This window comes from Ambystoma mexicanum, chromosome 2q, assembly GCF_040938575.1.
Source record: "Ambystoma mexicanum isolate Mex_15411 chromosome 2q, UKY_AmexF1_1, whole genome shotgun sequence".
NCBI classification, from domain to species: domain Eukaryota; kingdom Metazoa; phylum Chordata; class Amphibia; order Caudata; family Ambystomatidae; genus Ambystoma; species Ambystoma mexicanum.
Genome location: NC_090924.1, coordinates 111,362,379 through 111,386,404, shown reverse-complemented (window position 1 = coordinate 111,386,404; position 24,026 = coordinate 111,362,379). Strand labels below are relative to the sequence as shown.

Genomic DNA, 24,026 nt, shown 5'->3' with positions numbered 1-24,026 from the left:
GGATTTAAGGATCAACTTCACAACAGATCCCTTGGAAAGTAATCACCCAAGAAGAGGGAAAACCCAAAGACCTTATCCAAGAATTGCAAGATTTGGTAAAGAAAGTGGCTAAAGACTATTAAAAAATAAGATACTAAAAGAACTGTAAAGTAAAGCAGAACTCTACTTTACCAGGAGAAGGGAGTCATTCTCCTGGCCTTAGTTTGTTTTGAATAGTGGTAGGGTCAGAGAGGAGTCGTTTTGGACAACAGACTTTGTTTTGATTTGGACATTTCTGGACGACTGACAAGCACCTTCGTTATTTATATAGCTATGTAACACCCCATAGCTATAGGTAGAGATAGGCCGCCGTCTTCTTATTTAATACATTTGGTTGGAAATGTCTTCAGAGTGTCCGCGTCCTCCTTTTGATCTGCCGCAGGACACACTTCCTTTTCCCAGAGGAATTTAGGTCCATTCAGGGAGACATTCTTAAGAACGGTCATTTATACCTGACCTCAAGGGTATCATGAATGAGGAGCTTAATTTCCCTGGCACTCTGGAGGATAGATGTGCTCCAGCCCATATAAATGGACTGACACAGCCAAGGCCCTGAAGTCAGATGTAGCCTGAAGTGTCGCATTGTATGGAGTTTGTTGCAGTGCCTCTGACTCGTCCCTGTATGCCAAAATTACTGATCTACCACTAAAGATCAATTGTCAATCAAACGTTCTGCCTGAATCCTGCCCACTGCCTCTTTTTCCCACCCATAGTATAACAGCAGCATAGCCAAGAAATTATTATGTTTAAAAAAAAATAAACCTTGATGAAATTGGAATATCCCAGGCTCTGTAATGGGGATTCATTAGTTACAATACCCAACAGGGGGTGCATGCTCCCACTGCAGCTGCATATCTATCTTATGTAACTAGCATTATAGTAATACGAAAACTCTGCCGAACATGCAACCATCAACATAACATTATCATCATGACTGAATGGATCCATCTTGGGAGATAACCTTTCCCTCTCCCCAGTCAACACTCAGGTGGGATCAGTGGCATCCACGCTCCTCTCACGCTTCTCCATTGAGGGCCTACGTGAATTCCGACGGCTCTCCCTCCCAGATCTTACCAAAGTCCATTCCACCTCTGTTGAACGTAGATTCTCTGACTCTGATATTCAAATCTCTGTTTGTGGAATTGTAAGAGTGTTGACTGCCACTTGAAGCAAGGAAAACGAATTATGTATTCCTTTGTGTGAAAATATGATTTTTAGGGGATATCCCCATCGATATGGGATATCTTTCTGCTGCAGCCAGCTTGTAAGAGGCCTCATTTACCGGTGCCGAAAGATGGTTGTCAATGCGAGGTCCTGGAACAGTCCGATGGTGGCTCCTCTAAAGTGGATATCGCTTGGTGATGCAGCTTTCTGCAAGATAAGTTCCTTAGACTTGAAAAAATGCAATCTCTTCAGCACATCCAGAATGAGGCCTTTTCGCTGTTGTTAATCCGTGAACACCCTATAGGAACTATCCAGAGTCAAGTCAATCCCAGGTGAGTCTCCAATAATCACTGTGAATAGGGCTCCTATATATTCCTCGAGTTCTTGATATTTGGATTCCCCAAAGCCTGATATTGATCCTCCTAGATCTATTCTCATTGGGCCTCATTCTGTGTCCGGCGGTAACTCTGCCGGTGCTAACGGTGGGCTGCCGCCAGACTCAGAATGATTTACTGGCGCCTGACTTCCTGGTGCCACCGGGAGATTACAACCCTGGCGGTCCGGAAAGTCAGGCGCCATTGTAAGTCCGGGAGCACCAGCACCGTTATTCACGGTGCTGGTGCTCCCTTGAAGAGTCTGCCTACTATGGCTGCTGTGCCCGGCAGGGTCCGACCTGATGGCCTCAGCGGCTCCGGCAGGCAGACTTGTAGTTTCCGGCACCCTTGTTTCCGGATCGGCAAACTTGTAATGAAGCCCATTGTTTTCCGTTTTGTCTTCCATATGGCGGTGATGATTTTCCAATTCGAGGACTCCCTATTCCAGACTATTTTGATTATATGTGTGTTCACAGATTCTCGTTTACAGATCCCAAAGGCATTGTTCTATCACCTGAGTGTTTTGATTGAGCTCTCAGAGGGGCTCCTTTATCTCCTGCATGGATGCGGCTAAATCCTGCTTTGAAGATTGTAGCAAATGGGCTGTATCACCTTTAGTTGCCGGTTGGGTGTCCTTTAAACGTACCAGCGTGGACATGGCTAGCGTAAGCAGCGTTGAGCTTGCAGAAGGGGTTTTTGCAGCTTGCAACATATACTTAAAGGAGGATGGCACACTATTCCCCTAATATTTAGCTGGGATCATTGTACAAACTCTTGGTCCCAGAGGCAGCCGTCTCTACCAAGAGTGTATGAAAGCGCTGCTAGTTGTGCAGACCCAGATGGGTGGCTTTGCACCAGAGGAAACTTTAGTGGCTCTCCCCGTGAGCTATGTTGTGATACGGACTCCCTTTCCAGCTCACTTAATCACTTTTGGCCACCCACACTGTAAGCACGGGACGCACCCTGTGTATTAATGGCGTCCCTGCAATTATGCCTGTGAGAATGGGGTGAACAACGTAGGAGGTGGCCCGCTTGAAGAGGCGGGTGGCGGGGAAATACTGGCAGCGAGTACGCCGAGCACAGCAAACTCAGGGTGAGGCGCCCTTTCACCACGCCGCTGCTGACCGTTGTGCCGGGCTCGGCGAGGCAGGACTTGCTCTTGCCGCGGCTGCTGCAGATGGCCAGAAGCGGATTGCCCTCCGTCTTGGAGGGGGGCCAGCGAGACGCAGGGAGGAGCAGTGACCCTTGCACTGACTGCCAGACCAGCGCCGGGGGGAAGAGAAGTCCCTCTGGACCTCCTCCCCTACCAACAAACCCATACCCCTTCACTCACCTAATGATCCCACGGCCACAGCCTCCATGGCCGCCGCGGCTCCAGGAGAGAGGCCCATTGAGGGGGGGCGAAGCCAGGGAGTCGCCAGATGGAGATGGGGAGGGGCTGTGGGCCGGAGTCAACGCTCCTTGATGGGGAAAGGAAACGTGGGGAAGCAGCAGGGACCCTAGGGTCCGAATGAACACGGGATTGGAGGGTGTGGTTCCCGCCTGTTGACTGACACAGCGCTTATGATTGGTGGGGACCTGAGCCTATCACCGGGTATGTAAGGAGTAATGAGAATCCCCCTTTGTGTGTTGTTTTCAGACCTCAGGAGAGGAAGAGGTGGCGAATGGTGTGCCTATCCGTGCTCATGTGAATAGAAGGAGACTAGAGGAACAGACTAACACCGAAGCTTTGAGAGTAGTGAAGAAACGACCTCCAAGCAAGTTATTGTTTATTACGCAAGGGACAAGGACACTTTTGTGCATAAAGGAAATAAAGTATTATTTGAGCATCCATACCGCCTTCTGTCGTGCATTCTACAATGCCCTACTGAGCTTCCATTCATGGAAGTCCCTGTTCTTCCCTGAATGAGCAATGTTCATTTTCTACAGCCTTCTATTTACTCTCTCCTAGCCCAAAAGGAGTCCAGGGGATGGTGGGGTTGTGAGAAGGGCTATGGCCCAACGCTGAGCCCAGCCCAGACTGTCTGCCCGCTTCTCAATTAAGTGGAGCGGATTCCCACCACCCTGCTACGGATACAGTACACAATGCAGTACGGTCAGGAACAAGGCCTCCCCTGATCCTGGCTTACTATCTAGGTCGCCCACCCGACCGTCACAGCTTAGTTTTCTCTCCCCCGGCCCAGCGCCAGTCTCACAGTAATGTAGCAGTCCCTATTTCTCCCAATCTTGTACCAGGCTCTCGTGCTCCTGTTCCGGGCCAGAGGCTCCTTCGCTATATCTCTCCTGCCCTAACCCTCAGAATGGCTGTGCTCCGCTAGCGCTCCAGGTATGCCTCCCTAATGCAATCGTTTCGCTGTTCGCCATCTTGTGAGGTTTAGTATGCGGCTCAGAGCGCTGGACAAAATCTGACCGATTCTCTGTTCCTGTCAAAGAATAGCAGGATAAATCCAAAGCTGCATATCCTCTGCCCGGTTACCGGATGGCCAAACAAATTTCCTGGTTCGTATTATGGCAGATATCATTCTCTTTCCCGCAGTGCTGTGGAACTCCGTACAGTCACTTCTCCATCTGACACATGCAAAGCCATGCCCCCCTGGTGAAGGCATTTTTATAGTTGAGTAAGTACTTAGTAACAAGTCCCTGTTGCATCCTTTACAGCAAGGTTTAATGTTGATCATTTGGTCTTTCCTCGATATATAGTGAACATTCAGACTATGTGGCACATGTATAGCAGAGAAATCTACCCTCTAATCTGTTGCTGTGCTTGAGCAGGACCATCTCCATAAGGCTTCCGGCTTTAACAAACGGTGGGTAAACTACATTGACGAGCTCACCAAGAGTAACATTGAAAATGATCAGGAAAAAGATTGAGCTATTTTGTCCTGAGGTGGTCATCCCCAGTGGGATACCGCTTGCCATGTGTTCCCTACGGAGGGTATTGCATAGCAGACTCACCTCTCTAGTCGCAAAGGGGGCGGCTCCCCGCAGAGGAAAAGGGCCAGATTCCCTGGATTTGTCACAGCATTCAAGGAGTTTTAGCCATCCTTCCCAAAATGGGCATAGAATGATCCTGGATGAGATTAATTAAAGAAAGCTGTCAAAGAGCTCCACAGACCGGTATGTGTTTCAAGATCATACTAGGATTTATTATCTATTGGATGAACCGGGCAGAATAAATTACACCAAGTTACAATAGGTATGATTTCCAAATGCTTCCAATTCTTGGTAATGTGCTGAAGAGCAATAGCAACCAAGAGATTCAGTAATTTAGGGTATTGGAATGTAGCTAAATCAGTGTCTCAAGCAAATTCAGACAAATGTTGGCAAAAGATAAGTGGGTTAAAAAAATGAAACATCTTGTAAAGGAACATCCTAGCTTTTCCCCAAAACAATACAACACCATCATAATCAACCACCATTTGATTTAATGAGGCCTGGGGACATTGACAAGAGCAACATCAGTTCTGTAGGTTGACGGACACGAACCCGGACAGCGTAAAAAGAGATCTACGTAGGATGACAAAATGGAGCAGGTCTAGCAGCCAGAAAGCCCCAGGAGGAGGTGAGGGAACCGCAACCAAAGCAGGGCTGTGCTGGCTCATGCCAGGCTGATGAACTGAGGACCCCAGAAGGGGGTGACAGAATTCACAAGCAAAGGTAGAAACAGAGTTGGGCTAAAGAAGCCTGTATCCTATCTGTGGCATGAAATAGAGCTATCCAACCAGGAATATGAGCAAAGTGATGTTTTGTGAACATTGACCAATAGCAATCAGAGGATTAATACATCCATGAGGAGGGGGTAAACCAGAAACTGTCTGATCGAGCTGTTACAGAGACAATTTTGCTAAAAGGGCATTCAGAGAGACTTTTTGTTTGAACCACCGGAACCAGAGCTGGAAACGGCTCTTGAGAGCTCTTTGGTGGAGGTCTGAAAACCAGCCACCACCGATTTCACAAAGGCAGAGAGCAATCCTGTTATAAGTCAACAACGCTGAGACCGCCATCCCCATGCCTTTGGGGAGCCACACAGGTTAACCAGAAAGATGCAACGACCGAAAAACAAACCACCCGTGACCCCGGTAAGAACTGGACATGCGCTCCGAACACAAACAAGGTAATATAAACTGCGGGATACCTGGGTGGAGTCCGGGGAGAACAGAGAGTGAAGTTGTACCTGGAGTCATCTCCCTCGTCACAATAATGCTACCAAGAGTCAAGAAAGCCTTGGGCAGAATCTCCCTTGTCACAGTGACAATCTAAATAGGACTAAAGAGGGTCTTAGATAGCACAAGCTATCTGGCGATAATCCTCATAACATTGTAAGACAGGAAGGAATTGCTGGAACTGTAAAGCAAGTTTCCAGAAGTCCTTGGGAAGAAGGGAGGAGACTTTTGAGGACTATTATCAAAGAATTTCCCAAGACGGTCCTCAAGGCTGTACAAGGTGGATCAGGAGAAGGGACCATACTCTTTGTTGAACCAGAAACTAAAGCAAAAGTTTGATGGGAAAAAGATACCCTGTGCCAGTATATCAGGAGTAAGGAGCCATTATCCTGGACCTATTTTCATTTGAATGTTGAACCCTTTTGTAGACTATTGGTAGGGTTAGAATAGGTTTTGGACATAGGACAGACACTTTTCATTTGGACAACCACCCTGACGACGAGCACCCAAGTTATATTTGGTTAGGCATGGAAAAGGGAGACAAGGGAGTGGTAGAACCCTATACTTGGTATAACTGACAAACTGGCCGGGCACCTGCTCGAATCTCCATCCACACCAATAAAAGGGCCCACATCCAGACCTGTGCCTCTAGTGCATCCAACAACATGGCTGAACTCTGTAAAATCTGCAGGTAACTTGCAAAAGCCTCTGCAGTCTCCTCCTTACCTCTTCCTTCCCAGGGCCTCGGCAACACACTGGCCATACATTTCACTGCAAAAACTCAGGACATGCTGAGCACCCTCATATCCCACTCCCCTTGCCTATCTAACATCCAGTCGTGGTGTACTTTTAATGATCTCTGCCTCAACACCAGCAAGACTGACATGCTTCCTATTGGGACTTCTCCTCCCCCTTTCTGTCCCTCACTCTAGCCCTCACTCTAGCCATCTTCTATGGGCTCTCCCCTTCTACTTCATCTGAAGCCAGAAACCTTGGAGCCATCTTCGATTCCTCTTTCCGTTATCCCTCACATTCAGGACCTTGCCAAGTCACACTTTCAACTCCACCTCCTCGAAAATTCTTCCTTTCTTCACTTTCCCCCAGAGGCTCAATGTCTCCAGAGCCCTGGTTCTCTCTAGGCTAGACTGCTGCAATAATATTTTACTTAATCTACCCTCTTCTTCTCTACGACCTCTCCAGCTAATCTAGAATAGGGCTGCAAGATTTATCCTTGGCCTCAAGCCCAGGGACCACATCTCTCCAGCCCTTAAAACTCTCCACTGGCACCCGGGAGCTGCAAGGATAAAATTCAAATCCTTCTGCATCATCCACAAGGCTGTCTGTGGCCGGGGACCAAGCTATCTACAACTTGATTTCACTAAATACCTCCCTCAGATCTTTACGTTCCTCTGGCACCAACTCTGTGTGTTAAGCACTTCGCTAAACAGCTAGCTGGTGGCCAATCTCTTTTCTTAGCAGACTCCCTCCTATGGAATAGTCTGCCCCTCCTTTTCGTCTTGAGCCAGATCACCCCAAATTCAGGAAGTTCCTTAAGACTTTCCTTTTCACCTCTCCATTTCCTTCCTCCCTTCTCTGTTAAATCCCTCAGTTGCTGAGATTGGTGACCAGGGCCCTTATGTGCCCTCCCGGGCCCTGGCCTCCCACACCCAATTGCCTACAGCCTCCACCCCTCCCAGCACTTTGCCTTGGCACCCACTGGCCTTTGTCACCACAGGCCTGCAGCTCCTTATTTATTGGCGGCTGACCTAATTTATTGGCGACTGACCATTCCACCTAGGCACTTACAGCTGCTCACTCCCTAGCGATACACTTAGCATTTACCCCCCCACCCCCACTCCCTCATCCCTTCTCTCTCGCTGCACCTGCACGTTGTGAATGCTCACAAGGCCTAGGAGGTCAGTCTCTATCTTTCATTGTTGTATTTGTTCTTTATTCCCATGTCGCCCTCCATGTTGCCCTGTGGATGCTTTGAAACACAATTTACTTGATGTATAAGCGCCTCACAAATGCAAAATATATTAATAAATACATTTGAAATAAAACTTGTTCGAAGTATGCCACCTCTTTGCCCGACTCCTTACTCCACCACGCCACCAGTGGTAGGACAGATGTTAAGTTAGCATAGGTTTGACAGAGGTCTGAGTTTATTTGTTGGACATCCTGACAAGCTCCAGTTTGTGTTTTTTAATAGGGAATTCATCTTATCATTGGGGCTTAGAGGAGGTTTTCTTTAATTTAAAAAATAAAGCTTCCTGATTAAACATGTCCTTGTGTACGCCTCACTTACCACAATGCTTTGCACTTTCACTGCTTCACTCTATAATGTATTTGCTGTTTTAATCATGTGAATTTATTTAGCACGTGACATTACACTTCCTTATATAAAATCAAATAATGTTTATTTTGGAACCAACATTCCATAAAATGTACATACAATAATAAATACATGTAAAATACAGTATATCAAATAAAATAGCTGTTTGTGGTCTAGATACCATGTCCCTGGAAGCCCAGGGCACAAAACGGTTTTGCACAAAAGTGCAACGTGCTTTGCGTCGGGCTTCCATGGCCTCAGTATCTAGACAGTGGAAAGGAGACAGCCGGAGGCCAGAGCCAACAGCAGGTAAGTGGGAAGTGGAGGATCTGTGGAGAGGGGCGGAGCGTGCCATGCAGGGGGAGGTGGTTTTGGTGGGGGCGATCCCCCGAAAGGGACTAAGAGAGGGTCGGTTACAAAAGGCAGAACCTGTGGAATACGGCCTTTTGATCTGGAATCAACAGGTTTCCTTTTGTAACCAGTCTTTTAGACATAGATCTAAAATAACATATACATAGTAAAAGCAAAGCAACAAAAAAAATACCGTCATCTTAAAATGTGTTCTAAAGAATCAGAACAGCACTACTGAAATGTATGCCTATCAAAGATTTAAAAGAAAACAGAATTGATGTTGACCACTGTCCTAAAACATATAAAAGGCATACAAGTACTTCTAAGTTGTAAACTGTGATGTTGGAAAGCAAGCAAAGCCCAAGTGGTTAAAGGGGAATTTGTTCTCAGAAGAAAATATAAAAGTAAGTTAACACTGCCTATATCCGGCACCCCTCAGTATAGGTAAGATGGTCCTTTTCCTAATGTGGGAATAAACAAGACAGATAGTGCAATTTTTATTTTCCTGATAATCACTAGACCATTTCATAGTCACTGATCTCAATAGTTAAAAAGGCAAATGTAGCTATAGTGATTAGACAGCAGTCATATTTAAATGTACTCCATAATAAATAGTCCTGTAATTTGTGAATTGACAAATTTAAATGTCGCCAGTTTCCGACCTTCATCAATGCATGACTTTCCCTTACATGGAAACAATACACCAACAAATATTTTTTTTTGTGACTGGTAAATAGTTTATTTTAAACTCTCCGTAGTGTTAGAATGGATTTCTAAACTCTGGCCTTGCTTTCTTCTACAATTCATTGCAATTCAAGCTGGATGTTTCTTACTTTTATGTATTACTGTTTTAACGTTTAGAACAGTAATATGCTATTTTGAGCTTTTGATTTTTACATTGGCTCTTATGTTATTGTCAAACAATAACAATCTATTTAACTAAAAATAAAGTGATACCAAATGCTGGTACTTTGTTTGCAGGTTTCAACCTCTGGAGTGTCTTAGGGGAAGCACTATCGCTGAGCTGTTAGTTTGATTTCTGTATGATTTCCCACCAGCTCTGTTCATTCAGCGGGTTGCATACAAGTTACAGAGTTCACTTTGAAATACCATTCTAATTGTACCAATATGAGCGATGTAGCCATGGTTGACAGATCTGCATCTGCTACAGCGGTCTCTGGAAGCTTATTTTTTGGGGGCCACATTATCACAGTATGTTATCTGGGCATTGGGGCCAAGTATTGGATCACATTCTAGCATTGCTCAGTCTTGCTTTGTGAATCCCGAGATCAGTCAGTCATCTAAATATGAATCAGGATTACATTCATAAAATCTCTGAAGCACCTGCTGGATCTAATGCATTTACTTATGAAAAGCAATGGCAGAGGTTTTGTTATTTGGATGCTTCTTCAGTCTTTCATTTTATTCATTGTCCACCTCATAGGATCTTGCCAAGGCTCATTGATGTTGGCAATGTCTGATCTACGATGTTTGTTGATTAGGGTACTGATTTATTAGTGATTACAATATAAAAACTTGCAGCTCATGAGTAATTGTTCAAGGTGCCAGCAATGTTGGAATTCCTTAGATGTCTTCTTGTGTTTAAACTGGTTTTTAAACTGGCTCCAGCACTTCGTTTGCTATCCAAAATGGTGAGCGCGCCATCCGCCATAGAAATCTGGATTTATTTTAGCATAACATTAGCAAGACATGTTTCTGAAATACAAGGATAGTCAGCACAAATCTTTTTTCAAGTTTTTAGATTCAAGGTAGGGTTGACGACTAACTCTAGATTCCTGCTGTAGGTCATTTTGTGTTTCCATTTGAAACAGGGTATCTCATCTCTCGTATTCTTTTAGGCTTGTGCCAATTCGGCATATAGATATCTTCATAGTTGAATACACAAAAAGCTTTGAAGTCCAAATTGAAATAACAAATACTCTCAGACAAATTTAGTACTTGTTGGTTTCATACTCGAATGAGAACAAAAAGGCAAGCTGTTGCTAAAGAGGGACTATCCTAGCGGATAGTAGATTGTATAACGTTCTGTTATGAAAAAAGATAATAGTCCGTAAAGTGGAAGGCTGCAGTGCATTTTAAAATGGGCAAGACGGCGACTTGTGCTTTGTTTGAGAATGCTTTGCTTTGGGACATCTGCAAGGTAGCTAAGTTATGGTATGTTTGCACTTTCCGTAAATGTTACTGTCTGGACATAAAAGAACAAAAAGATTCTCCTGTTGGTGAGACAATTCTTAAGACCCTACTTTAATGATATGCCACCTATCCTCCAACCTAGCCCAGACAAAGTGTTTGATTTAATGTTTATATTTTCTTCTGATAAATTGCTTCTTTCACTGCTTGATAATCCATATTCAAATGATGTGTTCTATAAAAGATGCAATACTGAAAAAATAAGTTTCTTATCTTAAAGTGTATTCCTCCAGTAGTGGTGGCTTTCATAGATTCACATAAACACAGAGGAAACTGTAAGTGTTAAAGTGCTAATATGTGACAATAATCAAGAAATTAAAGCGAAGGCTGTGGGTTTGGATGGTAAGTGAGAAACCCTGATTGGTCACAGGTAGACTCGCTGTCATGCAACTATTTGTGTAAATGTGTTGCATGTATGAAGGAAAATGTTCTTTTATATATTAAGTGTTAGCTTTAAAGTCTGGGGGTTACAATCCGAGAGGTGGGGAATGCTCGAATGTTTGAATCTATAGAAAACACTAATACTGGTGAACTACTGTTATAGGAAACTCGTTTTTGTTCATAGCACATCATGGTGCCCTCTTTTTGGATTTAGGTAACTTTCTTCATCTAATCGTGTTGAAGGGGAGATGTTGACAGCATAAACCCTTAACCAAGGCTTTATCTTGACTCGGCGACATTCGGCTGTTCGGAATGTAGGATTGCATAGAGAGTGGCCCCACATTTAGGGTCTTTATGTAATCTGGAGCCAGTGCAAGTGTAGAGGGTAGATCTTAAGGAGCCCCAGCAAGTATCCTTTTCACCCAAGAATGTTTCAGAAGATGCACATTCTACCCAGTGATGTGCGCCATATTACAAAGTAGCTCTTTTCAAAACAAATGTATTAAATGTAATAGTATTAAATAAAAACAACCCTTCTCTTCATTTACCATGCACCTATTGTTTCATTTTGGCAGGTAAAGCTGAGTGGGAAGACAGGCCAGTCTGCTGACATCATCTGGGTGGAACGCAGCCTTCTTATCACAGCAACTGGGGAGACAGTCATTAGGTAAGACTAGAACAGGTATTGTTGCATTTCAAACGTGAGGTCCTCATTGCCTTATGGAAGCACCTCTTCATCTCAAATCCTTCCCAATTATGACATTGCTTTGCCTCAATTCTTTCCTTTGGCTGCTGTGATGTTATTATTCATACAGTAAGTCTGGTTTATAGGTTGCACAACAGCAAAGAACAAATTGTGGCAAAAGCCATTTCATTGTAAATCACTGAGCATTTCTCTCTTAACTTCAGACATTTTTTGAAAACTTGACGAAGGGCAAATGGGGCTGTTCAATATAAAGGGAGAAAATAATTGCCACTGTTCTTTTGACTGTAAAGCTGGCACTTGGAAGAAAGTAAAACCCTATTAACCATATGTTTTTTTTTAACTGTGCCAACTAGATTACGGTAACATAAGCAATCCTTATGGCAAGGGGTTTCCAAGTTCTTCACTTGGGAGCTAACTCTACAAATGTTTTCAGGATATCCTCACAAGCCACATTGAATATAGTCAATCTAGGTGGGGGTTCATTTGCATTTGTTTGGCAACGTCATTACAAAAATACATCACAAAAACACTCAATCCACATAAGACATGAGATATGCTAAAATATTAAATTCAAATGAATTGTGTTCTCCCACGTATTCCTTATCTTTGATCTTTCCTAATATCCAGCTTGCTGCCTCAGAATTCTTTTTCAGTAGCGGGCGCTGTGCGTTGATGCCTGTCAAGTCGATGTCCCTCGTAGGCCTCCGTCTCGACGTCGACGTCATCACAGGTACAAGTAGCACGCGCAGCGCCCGTTGCTCAGTTCCGTTTTTCAGCGCTTCACAGCTTTGGTAACGTAGCGCTTGGTTCCGTGTTATTCTTCAAATTTCTTTCAGTTTCCTGTGAAATTTCTTTGAGTTTCGACGAGATGACCTCCTCATCAGCTCCATCTACTCCACTGTCCGGTTTAGAAAAGTGCTGTGACTGCGGGGCTAAGATGTCCAGGACGGACCCACACAAGGTCTGCCTTTGGTGCCTAGGGGCAGAGCATCCTTGTTTCCGAATGTGATGGATGCATGTCGATGACGGCCAAGGCCTTGAGGGAGCGCAGAGGGCAGTTGGAGAGAGGTAGGCTCTTAAAAAATCCATTACCCTGTTCAAACGCAAATCTTCTGATGAGATGAGGCCTTCGTCTCCTCGTCATAACAAAACCCAAACACCACATAGGTCACTGTCCACTTCTTCATCTAGTTCACCCGAAAGGGTCGTTTGCCCCTCGAAACATAGTACACCGGCACAATGGGAGGAGTTCAGAAAGAGTATGTTGAAGGTGTTCGAGAGCGCGGCCTTGCCCCCCTGGAAGACACCTAGATGCGATACCCCAGACGATACACCTGGTAAGCACAGGAGCTGTGAGTCCTCTACCTCAGCTGTGGAAACTCCTTGAGAGCGATCTAATCCCTCGAGTCGAGAGAAAGCCTCAGTGACGCACAAACAGTCGAAACTATTGACCCATATGGCAAAGCCGAAGAGTGGGTCGCCGACTCCTTCTGTGCCACGATCGAAGGAGAAGCCATTGACGCCTCGAGTGTCGACCTACTCGACGCCGTACACAACAATTCCTTTGACACTTTCGTCAAAGACCTCGACATTGGTGTCGAAGCAATCGACGACTTCGGAAAAATCGAAGCCGTTGGCAGTTTTGTCAAAACTGTTGATGTCATCATCGACGATTTCAACACTTTCAGCTCCCATTATGACGTCTATAGCACCTTCATCTACCTTTGAAAGGATGTAAACACCTCAACCTCAATCAGACTTTTCTAAAACTCTTTCCTCAATCTGTGAGGATGCAGAACACTCTTCTGACGAGGACAGCCCTTTTGGTCTTGAATATGGGACACCTTCTGTTCCAGAAGAACTTGTATCAGAAGAATCCCGAATAAAAGACCTGCAGGACTCTCTGCATGTGGCAAGTGGCATTGACACTTCACCTGAAGTTGAATTTGGTAGAGCAGATCCACGAAATCATGCTGAAGTCAACTAGAGACAGCTCATGACTAGAGTAATGTAATACATGGGATGGCCCAGTCACACACCTGTTTTCGAGCAGGATGATTTAACAGACATACTCGACAAAGGACCACAGGAAGAAACTATTGTCCCATTTCACAAGGCTCTACAGAGGAGAGTTCTTCCAACTGGGAAACACCTGAGGTTATCCCAGCAGCAAATAAGAGGTTAACAGCTAAATATAGAGCATCAGCTTTGGGCACTCTAAACCTGTCGACCCATCCAACACCAGAAAGCCTGATGGTACATATCGCAACCTCTTCAGGTAAACAAGATGCCAATCCCACAAGATAGGGATGACAAAAAATACGATGCCATGGCCAAGAAAGTTTTCTCGGCCGGTAGTATGGCGTTAAAGTCTGCTAATGCCACTTGCACACTGGTGAGGTTTAGCCACACCCTTTGGGACTGTATTTCAATGGCTGCTGACCATATCCCCAAAGGGGAGGAACAGGATGGTTTCTTGAACATTGTCGAGGATGGGATGGATGCTATGTGCGAATCCCCCTAAACCTGTCTCAACTCAGCATCAGCAGAACCATGGCGACTAGTACGGTGATCAGCATATTTGCTTGGTTGCGGAAGTCTTTTTTGTTATTTTTTTTGTTTATTGTGTTTTAGCCATATTCGAAAAAGAAGAAACAAAGTTATGACTTTTAACACATTAAAAGCTAAAAGAACTCATAGATCAGAGAAGAAACCCAAAGCACTCCTAACATATGCAAACATAAAAACGACTAAACACAGGTGATCAATAACAATTAGAAGAGCATATTACATACTAAAAAGCATTCATTATTGCAGCAGCCATAAAAATATATGTATACTTAAGTGAAAACAACATATTAATAAAAACAAACCAGGTACTCTAAAAACACAAAAAAATAGCATCTTTAACAGATAAGCGATAAAAAAAAGAGGAGAGAAAAATGAAGAAAAAAGAAAAAGAAAGGAGCAAAAAACTCACAGGAAAAGAAGCAAAGAATATGGAGGGCAAGAGTTATCAGTTAACCGGACCTTGAGAGAAAGACAGCAGAAACAGACTAATCTACAGGAAAAACAAAGAAAACCCTGGTCAAAAGCTAATTTTGGGTATGAGAAGATTTCCTCGGATCACTATGACCTCAAACCATACTAGAGGTTTCTCTCTTCACCCCAAATTCAAATCTTTCAGGAGACTGACTACTTCAGTTGTCAGAAAGGTTTAATTGCCTGCTGATAGTCTGTCCAAAAAGCAATCGGAGTTCAACCAACCTACATCTTGAACAAATCTCTGGAATCTTGCCTCCCTCAAATTCCAAGTTCCAGGACATTTCGATAATAGATGATAGAGCGACTGCCTCTCTTTGTTGACACATTTGTCACAGATGTCAGTAGGATATTCATCTATATGTCCAATGGATAGGATTTCTAGGGTTGGAAGCAAATTTAATCTGAATCTCAGGAATTCAGATTTTACACCTGGATCAGATGATTTACTAAAATAAGGAAGCAATAATGATAATGGTTGCGGAAGTCAGGATTTGCTCTAGACTTTCAATCCAGCCTTCTCAACATGCCCTTTGATGGCACACATCTATTTTGGAATAAAGCTGATGAGAGTTTGGAGAAATTGCAAACTTCCAAGGCAGCGGCGGCCAAATCCCTTGGACCTGCAATAAGACAAACTTCAAACCGCCCCACAGGTGCGCCCTGGAGGGGTAGGTCCTTTCGCTATTATTCCACATTCAGAAAAGGCAGAGGACAGCCAGCTCAAAGAGGTCAAAGACGTTTCCCCCGTGGCGGATGGGGTAGAGGTACTAAGACCACAACAGCATGGGCTGCCTTACCCTCTGCGTCAGCCGCTCCAAAACCTCTCTGAGGTCTTGCATCACAACACGGCAGTAGGAGGCAGGTTGTCACAGGCTCTGACAGAATGGCAGGCTATTAGCTCAGATGCTTGGGCATTGGAAACAGTTGCCCAAGGTTACTGCTGATCTTTCCTGCTAAAAACTCAGTCATCACCAGGGAGCAACTCTTTGAAGGTTCCGGATCCGCTCCTTATGCAGGAGGTTTTAACCCTGCTGGAGAAAGGTGCTATAGAACCAGTACCTGTAGCGCAGTGGAACAAGGGTTGGTACTCCCCTTATTTTCTAATTCCAAAAAAGGACGGAGGATTGAGACCCATCTTGGAATTGAGAGACTTGAACAAGTTCCTCAGTAAGGACAAGTTCAAGATGATAACTCTTTCTCAGATCCTTCAGGCCCTCGAGCTACAGAAATGGATGGTATCATTGGACCTCCAGCTTATTTTCATGTGCCGATCCATCACAAGCACAGACAGTACCTGAGGTGTGCCGTTGGCAACTCTCACTATCAGTTTCGGGTTCTGCCATTTGGGCCAACTAGGGTTTTAACCAAGCTAATGGCAGTTGTGGCAGTGAGTCTCAGGAGAGGGGGGATTCACGTCTACCCCTAACTGGACAGGCTGATCAGGGCCAGTTCCCCAGAATAAGCCCTAGATCATTGTAGCTATACTTGCCACTCCCTCCATAGGCTAGGCGTCTCCTCAACTTCAAGAAGTCCCACATAATACCATCACAAAGACTCCAGTTTATCGGAGCAGTTCTGGATGCATCCCTGGGAAAAGTCTCGGCACCAGAGGTGAGGGCTCAAGACATTCTGCAGATGGTGACAAAATTCCAAAATGCCCAACATCTACTGGCCTTCGATTTTTTTTGAAGTTGTTCGACTTCATGGCATCCTGCATTTTTCTGGTGCCAGAGGCTCACCTGAGAATGATATTTCTCCAGTGGGCTCTCAGGATCCAGTGTTCACAATTCTCAGGAAGGATCTCGGATCTCCTACAAATCCCAAACAAGTCTCGCTGGACCTTCAGTGGTGGGCCTATTGGGAGAACATCTTGAAAGGAGAACCTTTTTGGCAACTATAGCCGGAGACACCAGTAGTGACGGACGCCTCACTCACGGGATGGGGAGACCATAACAACAATTTGACCATCAGCTGTCATTGGTCTCCATCGGAGTCCAAACTACATATCAACCTTTAAGAGCTGAGGGCAATCAACTAGCGCTGAAGGCTTTCCTGCCATCTGTACGGGGAAAGAATGTCCTGATGATGGACAACACAGTGGCCATGTACTACCTCAACAAGAGGGCAGGTTTAGGGTCATTACCACTCTGCAGAGGCAATGCAGCTCTGGTTCTGGGCAATACAAGAAGGAATTTCTCTGTCGGCAGTTCACCTAGCCGGAGAGAAGCACACGACGGCGGACACTCTGAGCAGGCAGAGCACAGTCTGCTTGGAGTGGGAACTAGCTCAGGAAGTCCTTCAAGAGATCTTCACCCTTTGGGGAACCCCTCAAGTGGATCTGTTTGTGACCAATGCCAACCGGAAGTGTGAACGGTACTGCTCAAGGGAATTCCCCCTGAGAGGAGCTCTAGGAGATGTGTTCGTGGTGGACTGGGAATTTCCACTCCTCTACACGTTTCCTCCAGTCTCCATCATTCCTCATGTAATAAGGAGGTTCAGGAAACCCATGATCCTAATTGCCCCATATTGGGCCAGGAGAATGTGGTACTCGGACCTTCTGGACATGTCCATCTGCTCTCTGATTCATCTTCCACAAAGAGAGGATCTTCTCTCGCGAGAGGAGGGTCGAGTTCTCCATCCAGCTATCAGGACTCTCAGCCTTCATGCATGGTTTCTGAGAGGCTGAGATACAAGGATTGGGACCTCCTGGACGACATAATGGAGGTTTTGCTTTCGGCCAGAAGGCCAGCAACCAAATCTTTATATGGCTGCCGTTGGAATAAGTTCTGCAGCTGGTGTAGGGATAAGAATATTGACCCTTTCTCATGCACTACACTGATGGTGTTAACTTTTCTTTTGCATTTAGCAAATGTGGGGCTTCAGATCGGTACGATCAACGGTTACCTAGCAGCGCTTTCCATCTTTAAGGGCACTGCAGAGGACGTTTCCTACTTTAAAAAACTTCTGGTAATACAATTCCTAAAGGGATTAACTAATGATTATCCCCCAACTCCTTTTCAAGTCCCTCTGTGGGATCTAAATTTGGTCTTAAACTTTCTAATGGGTGCTTCCTTTGAGCCTCTTCATCCGTGCCCATTAAGACTTCTTACCCTCAAAAAAGTCTTGTTAGTGGCAATAACATCTGCCCGAAGGGGGGTTGAGCTAAAGGCTTTATCCTGCAAGCCTCCTCATACTGTCTTTCACAAAGACAGTTATTAACGGTGAAGCCTAACTTCCTCCCCAAGGTTGTTTCTGAATTTCGCATCGCTCAGAATGCCACCCTTTTACCCCCTCCACATCCGGGGAAAGAGGAAGAAAGACTGCACAGGCTTGATCCAAGGCGTGCATGGAGTTTTTACTTTAGAAGATTGGTAAAACTGAGACAAACTGACCAATTGTTTCTAGGTTACAAGGGTCATAATTGGGTCTAGCCATCACCAAACAGGTGGAAAATTTGAACAATTGCAGAATTTTACAAATTGGCCGTTTAAGACCATCCAGAACATATAAGCGCTCATTCGACTGTCGGCTTTGCAAAGGGGAGTTCCAATAAAGGATATTTGTGCAGCTGCCACATGGTCGTCTGCACACACCTTTACAAGATACTATAGTCTGGATTCCTCCACTAGCCAAGAATCTATTTTTGAAAATGCAGTACTGCACTCTGTACATACTTAATGATTTAAATTTGACTCCCTCCTCCAAATTATATAACTGCTTTGGGAGTGTATCAAAGGTAAGGAATACGTGGGAGGACACAATCCATTCGAAGAACAAGTTACTTACGCATGGTAACTTTCTTTCGACTGGATGTTCCTCTCACGTATTCCTCATCACCCCTCCCATCCTTCTCCGCAGTAAAACTTCCCTTGTGGTTACAGTCTGCACTCCCTCAAGGGTAGTAACTGTCTAACTCAGGACACGCTCTTCGAAACGGAACTTAGCAACGGGCGCTGCGAGCGCTACTTATACCTGTGATGATGCCGACGTTGAGACGCAGGCCTCAAAGGGACATCGACTCGACAGGCATCGACACACACCGCCCTGTACTGAAAAAAGAATTCTGAGGCAGAAAGCTGGATATTATGAAAGATCAAAGATAAGGAATACGTGAGAGGAGCATCCAGTCGAAAGAACGTTACCGTGGGTAAGTAACTTGTTCTTCTGTTGGGTCTCTCTCTGAAGGCCTTTTGCAAAAGGTTCGACTTTGCAGATTCCTGATGGGCAGCATTCCACAGGGTCTGCCTTTTGTAGGTTGCCCTGCCAGATCTCTTTCGGGGAGGTCACCCCCAAATTCCTGTGCTGCTGTGTGGCCAACAACTACGCTCCCCGCCACCCACTTACTGCTGTACTCTGGCATGTAAGCGGTGAACTTGTCGTTTAAAACCTAGGCCCAGGTATTTTGAATAATTCACAGAAGTGGGAGATACAAATTCCATGTTGATTTCCAGGCACCGCTCAGATCTACTTTCATTATATTTATCTTCACAGTTTGGATGGTGTGACGATTCACGGTATCTCGTCACTTCTTCCCAGCGGGAAGCACTTGCCTGTGAGGCGAGGGATGTGAGGCTGCTACCCAATCGTCCCCCTACGGGTATTGGAAAGCGGGACATCAGAGGGAGAGACTCCCCGCATGGGGGAAACTCCCGTTTCTTGATGGAACTCCCTAACCGTCTTACCCGTACACCCATACATACGATAAAGTCTGCAGAGAATGCAATTGAAAATACTACTGTGTGTTACTGTAACATTCCCTCCTTGCCTTCCTGGAGACTTGACATCACTGAGACTAAGAAGAATGATGACATGCCTTTTTCTTTTTTTTAAATATATTGTTATTAACATTTTTCAAATAAACATCTTTACTCCCCCCTCCCCAACTCCTACAAACCCAGTATCCCCCCCCCCCCACCCACCTCTAGGCAGAGTGACTTTCAATTAACCACATATTTCATTTGGCAACATACCGTCTATCTTACATAATGTTCTAAATCAGTAAATTATGTGGGCACCATTGCCGTGCAAAGTCACTGTTAAGATAGTCTAATACCATCGCACATTCACAGTGGAATCTGTCCTGTTCTCCTTGAAGGTTATATCTCATCCACTCCAGAGTTATCAACCCCCACAATGTAAGTATCCATTCTCTGACCCCCTGGCGGATTTTTCTGTTTCCAAGCACTTGCTATAACCAACCTTGCTGCTATCACCATGAACATGAAGGCTTTGCTCTGATTTATCGTAGGCAGCCAATTCGCTGGTGCAACCATACCACACATCCATACTTTAGGTGTCCATTTTACTACCACGGAAAAAAAACATTTAATCTGATTCGTCACCTCCTCCCAAACCTTCTTCAAAATTCGGCAATCCCACCATGTATGCCACCAGTCACCTCGCCCCCCCACATCCTTGCCAACATCCCTCTGTGGAAGTCGGGAACATTTTATGTAGTCTTGAAATGTCATTGGTACATGACCCTGTACCGTGCTTCCCTTATCTGGATGGACCTTGTTAGCTTGGGAATATTTTTCCATAAACGTTCCCAGTGCTCTCTTGGTAAATCTGTCTCCAATGTCTTTTCCCATTTATGCATATACCTCCATACCTCTCTTTTCCTTTCTTCTTTTAGTATCGAATACAGTTTTGATATCAATTGTCTATTCCCTGAGTGTGTGATGATAAACATTTCAAATGCAGTAAGCTCTCTCCCGCAGCTTCCCTCCCCCCAGATCTGGCTATCCAATGTCTCAGTTGGTAGTATTCCAATCTATCCCTTTCCGCAAGCCCCAATGTCTGTTTGTACTCCTTAAACGCATATATATCTCCTCGCTGCACCATATCCCCCATCTTTGTACAGCCTACCCTCCGCCATTGTTTAAACGTCCCCTGTACCATCCCTGGGAAGAATTGCGGGTTCTCACAAATGGAGTAAATGGTGATGGGCGAGTAGACAGCACTCCTCTATCTATTAAGTAATCCCATATGTCTAAAACTACTGAGAGTATCTGGCTGGCCTGTGTATTTGGGGGGTCTATCTTGTCTATATAGCCACAATATCCCTTCCAGCGGGCACCCAACCACTGCCCTATCCATTTGTACCCAAGCTTTCTTAACTTTCCCAGTAGACCATTCCCGGAGTACCCGTAATTGGGCCACCTCATCATATTTTTCAAAGTTCGGCAAGCCCAATCCCCCATTTTCCCATTTGCCGTTAATATTTGAAATGTCACTATCTGAATTTTATTCCACCAAATAAATCTCCTAACCACTTTATGCAGCACACTAAAGTAAGACAAAGGTATCTTAACCGGTAGAGCTTGAAATGTATATAATGACCTTCGAGGGTCACCATTTTAATGGTAGCTATTGTACCTAGCCAAGAAATTTGCAGCGGGTTCCATTTCCCTAAGTCCTCTTTCACCTGCTGCAATGCTTGTGGGTAATTGCTGTCAAATAACTGGGAAACCTTCTTCGTTGTATTGACCCACAAATATCTAATAAAGCTATCTGCCTCTTTAAACAGTGCATAGGAGGATAATGCCTCTATCTGTTGAGAGGATAAACCCTAATACCAAAAGCTCAGACTTCCCCATATTAATCTTGAGGCCTGCCACCCGTTCAATTCTGGCCAATTCTTCCAGCAATGTTTGTATCGGTCGTTCAGGTTCTTGCAATGTCAGTAGCATGTCATCAGCGAAGGCCGCAACCTTATATTCTTAGCCCCCAAACTTGATACATCTTATGGTCTCTTATGGTCTCTCTCGCTCTATTCTATGCAGAAATGGTTGCAAGTATATGCGTATAAAAGTGGCGAAAGCGGGCACCCTTGTCAGGTGCCCCTGTTAATTTTAATGCTATGTGAATGTTGTTTATCTATAGGCTACCATATAGGAGCATAATAATTAGCCTGCACCATCTGAATAAACTTGGCCTCCATTCCCATCTCTTTCACTAAAAATAGAAAAGGCCATTCTACTCGATCAAATGCTTTTCAGCATCCAAAACTGCAGGAATCTGTTTTATGTTTACCTTTTCAATTAAATGGGTAACTTTCCTGATGTTATCGGACGTCTGTCTACCCATTATGAACCCTGATTGATCCATGTGTATCAGATCAGGCAGACACAGCGCTAATCTTGCTGCCATTATGCTCGTAAATAGCTTTGCATAAATGTTTAATAAGGTGATAGGTCTATACGACCTGCATTTCGTCAGATCTTTTCCAGGCTTCCCAAAAACCACTACCTTAGCCTCCTACATTGTTGATGTTAGTGCCCCTTTGAGTCCTATTGCATTAAATAATTCCCCTAATATCGCGACCAACTGTTTAGCATATTTCTTATAAAAAATTGTAGCACACCCATCAGGTCCAGGTGTTTTATTTGTTGGTAAGACTCTTATGCCTCCATCACTTCCTTCTCACTAATTGCCCTATCTAAATCCTCCCGCTCCTCCAATGTTATTCGGGCATATTTATCTCTCTCAAATAATTTTGTATCCCTCCACAATCTGGGTGACCTGACGCATATAATAACTCATAATATTGAAAAAACATTTCAGTTATTTCCTCCATCCCAGTAGCTATTGCCCCATCAGGTTGTGATATTCGCTGTCTCAATTTCACAGCCTCTATTCCCTTCAATTGTCAGGCCAGCAATTTATCCGCTCTATTAGCATGGACATAGTATCTCTGTTTAGTTAATAATGATATGATATATATGATATTTTATTTGTATCACGCTCATACACAAGTGTTTCCGAGTGCGACGAGGCAAGAGAGGGGAACAAGGGAGTACAAAAAAACAGCGATCTTACTAGGCCCAGTGACATTGACAATGCGCAAGTGCAGGGGAGAGGGAAGGGGGAAACAGCAGGGGAGAAGTGGAAAGTTCTGAGCAAGGGATAATAACAGCTGGTAGCGCAGGTGGCAAGTGCAAGGTATAAAGCGCAGACAAGGGGTGTCGGATAAGTCCAGGTAAGGGGACTCTAGGGTTACAGATACAGACCCAATTGCAGGAGTTGCCAGGAGGCAGTGTGGGTGTGTGGCTTGGTGGGCATGGACCTCGGCCTGAAATCAAAGGGTAACCAGGTTTACGGTGCCAAAGCCGACAGATCAGCAGGGGAGAGGAAGCGCAAAGGCAGAAGCAACAAGGTAGGTCTTGAGGTGCTTCCGGAACCGGAGATGGTTCTCCTCAAGTTTCAGAGTCGCAGGGAGGCTGTTCCAGAGGGAGGCCCCAGCCAAGGAAAGAGATCTACCCCCAACTCGTTGCTTGGAGAAGCGACTGACCCTGAGGGAGTTGAAGGAGCGAAGAGCTCGAGTGGGGTCGGATAAGTGCAGACAAGGGGACTCTAGGGTTACAGATAGAGACCCAATTGCAGGAGTTGCCAGGAGGCAGTGTGGGTGCGTGGCTTGGTGGGCATGGACCTTGGCCTGAAATCACAGGGTAATCGGGTGTACGGTGCCATAGCCGACAGATCTGCAGGGGAGAGGAAGCGCAAAGGCAGAAGCAAAGAGGAAGGTCTTGAGGTGCTTCCGGAACCGGAGATGGTTCTTCTCAAGTTTCAGAGTGGCAGGGAAGCTGTTCCAGAGGGAGGCCCCAGCCAAGGAAAAAGATCTACCCCCAACTCCTTGCTTGGAGAAGCGACTGACACTGAGGGAGTTGGAGGAGCGAAGAGCTCGAATGGGAAGGTATTTACAGAGGGAGAGTTGAAGGTATTTTGGACCCAGTCCCCAGAAAGCCTTGTGGACAATGCAAAGGGTCTTGAATTAAATCCCTGCAGCCACTGGGAGCCAATGAAGAGATTTCAGGGCTGGAGAGATACGATTCAAGGCTTCAGGCCAAGGACAAGTCTCACAGTACTGTTCTGGATGAGTTACAGAGGGCGGAGAGTAGAAGCAGGCAGATTTAGAAAGAGGCTGTTGCAGTAGTCCAGCCTGAGCACACAAGAGCTTTAGAGACAGTAAGCTCCTGGGGGAAGGAGAGGAAACTAAAGGAAGAATACCTTTCGGAGGTGCAGTTGGTAGTTTGACTTCTTGGAGACATCAGAGATGTGAGGAGAAAAGGAGAGTGTGGAGTCGAAGATGACCCTGAGGTTCTTAGCCTCGCAGGTGGGAGCAGGCAGAGGGCCAAGGGAGGCCGGCCAAAGAGTGACAGGAAAGGGTGCAGGTGTGCCGATGAGGAGAATCTCCGTCTTACTGGCATTAAGGCAGAGATCATTGGCAGCACACCACTCCTGGATGGCAGACAGAC

The 24,026-nt window shown here is 45.2% G+C and overlaps 1 protein-coding gene across 2 annotated transcripts in view; it reads left to right on the top strand.

Moving 5' to 3' along the window:
- The window catches only part of IFT140 (intraflagellar transport 140), a 2,226,364-nt gene that overhangs the window by 620,254 nt on the left and 1,582,084 nt on the right, over window positions 1–24,026 (top strand). For both annotated transcript variants that reach the window (XM_069646971.1, XM_069646972.1), the window contains exon 7: window positions 11,594–11,685. In XM_069646971.1, coding sequence (XP_069503072.1) covers window positions 11,594–11,685 — 92 coding nt within the window. The remainder of the gene's footprint in view (window positions 1–11,593; window positions 11,686–24,026) is intronic.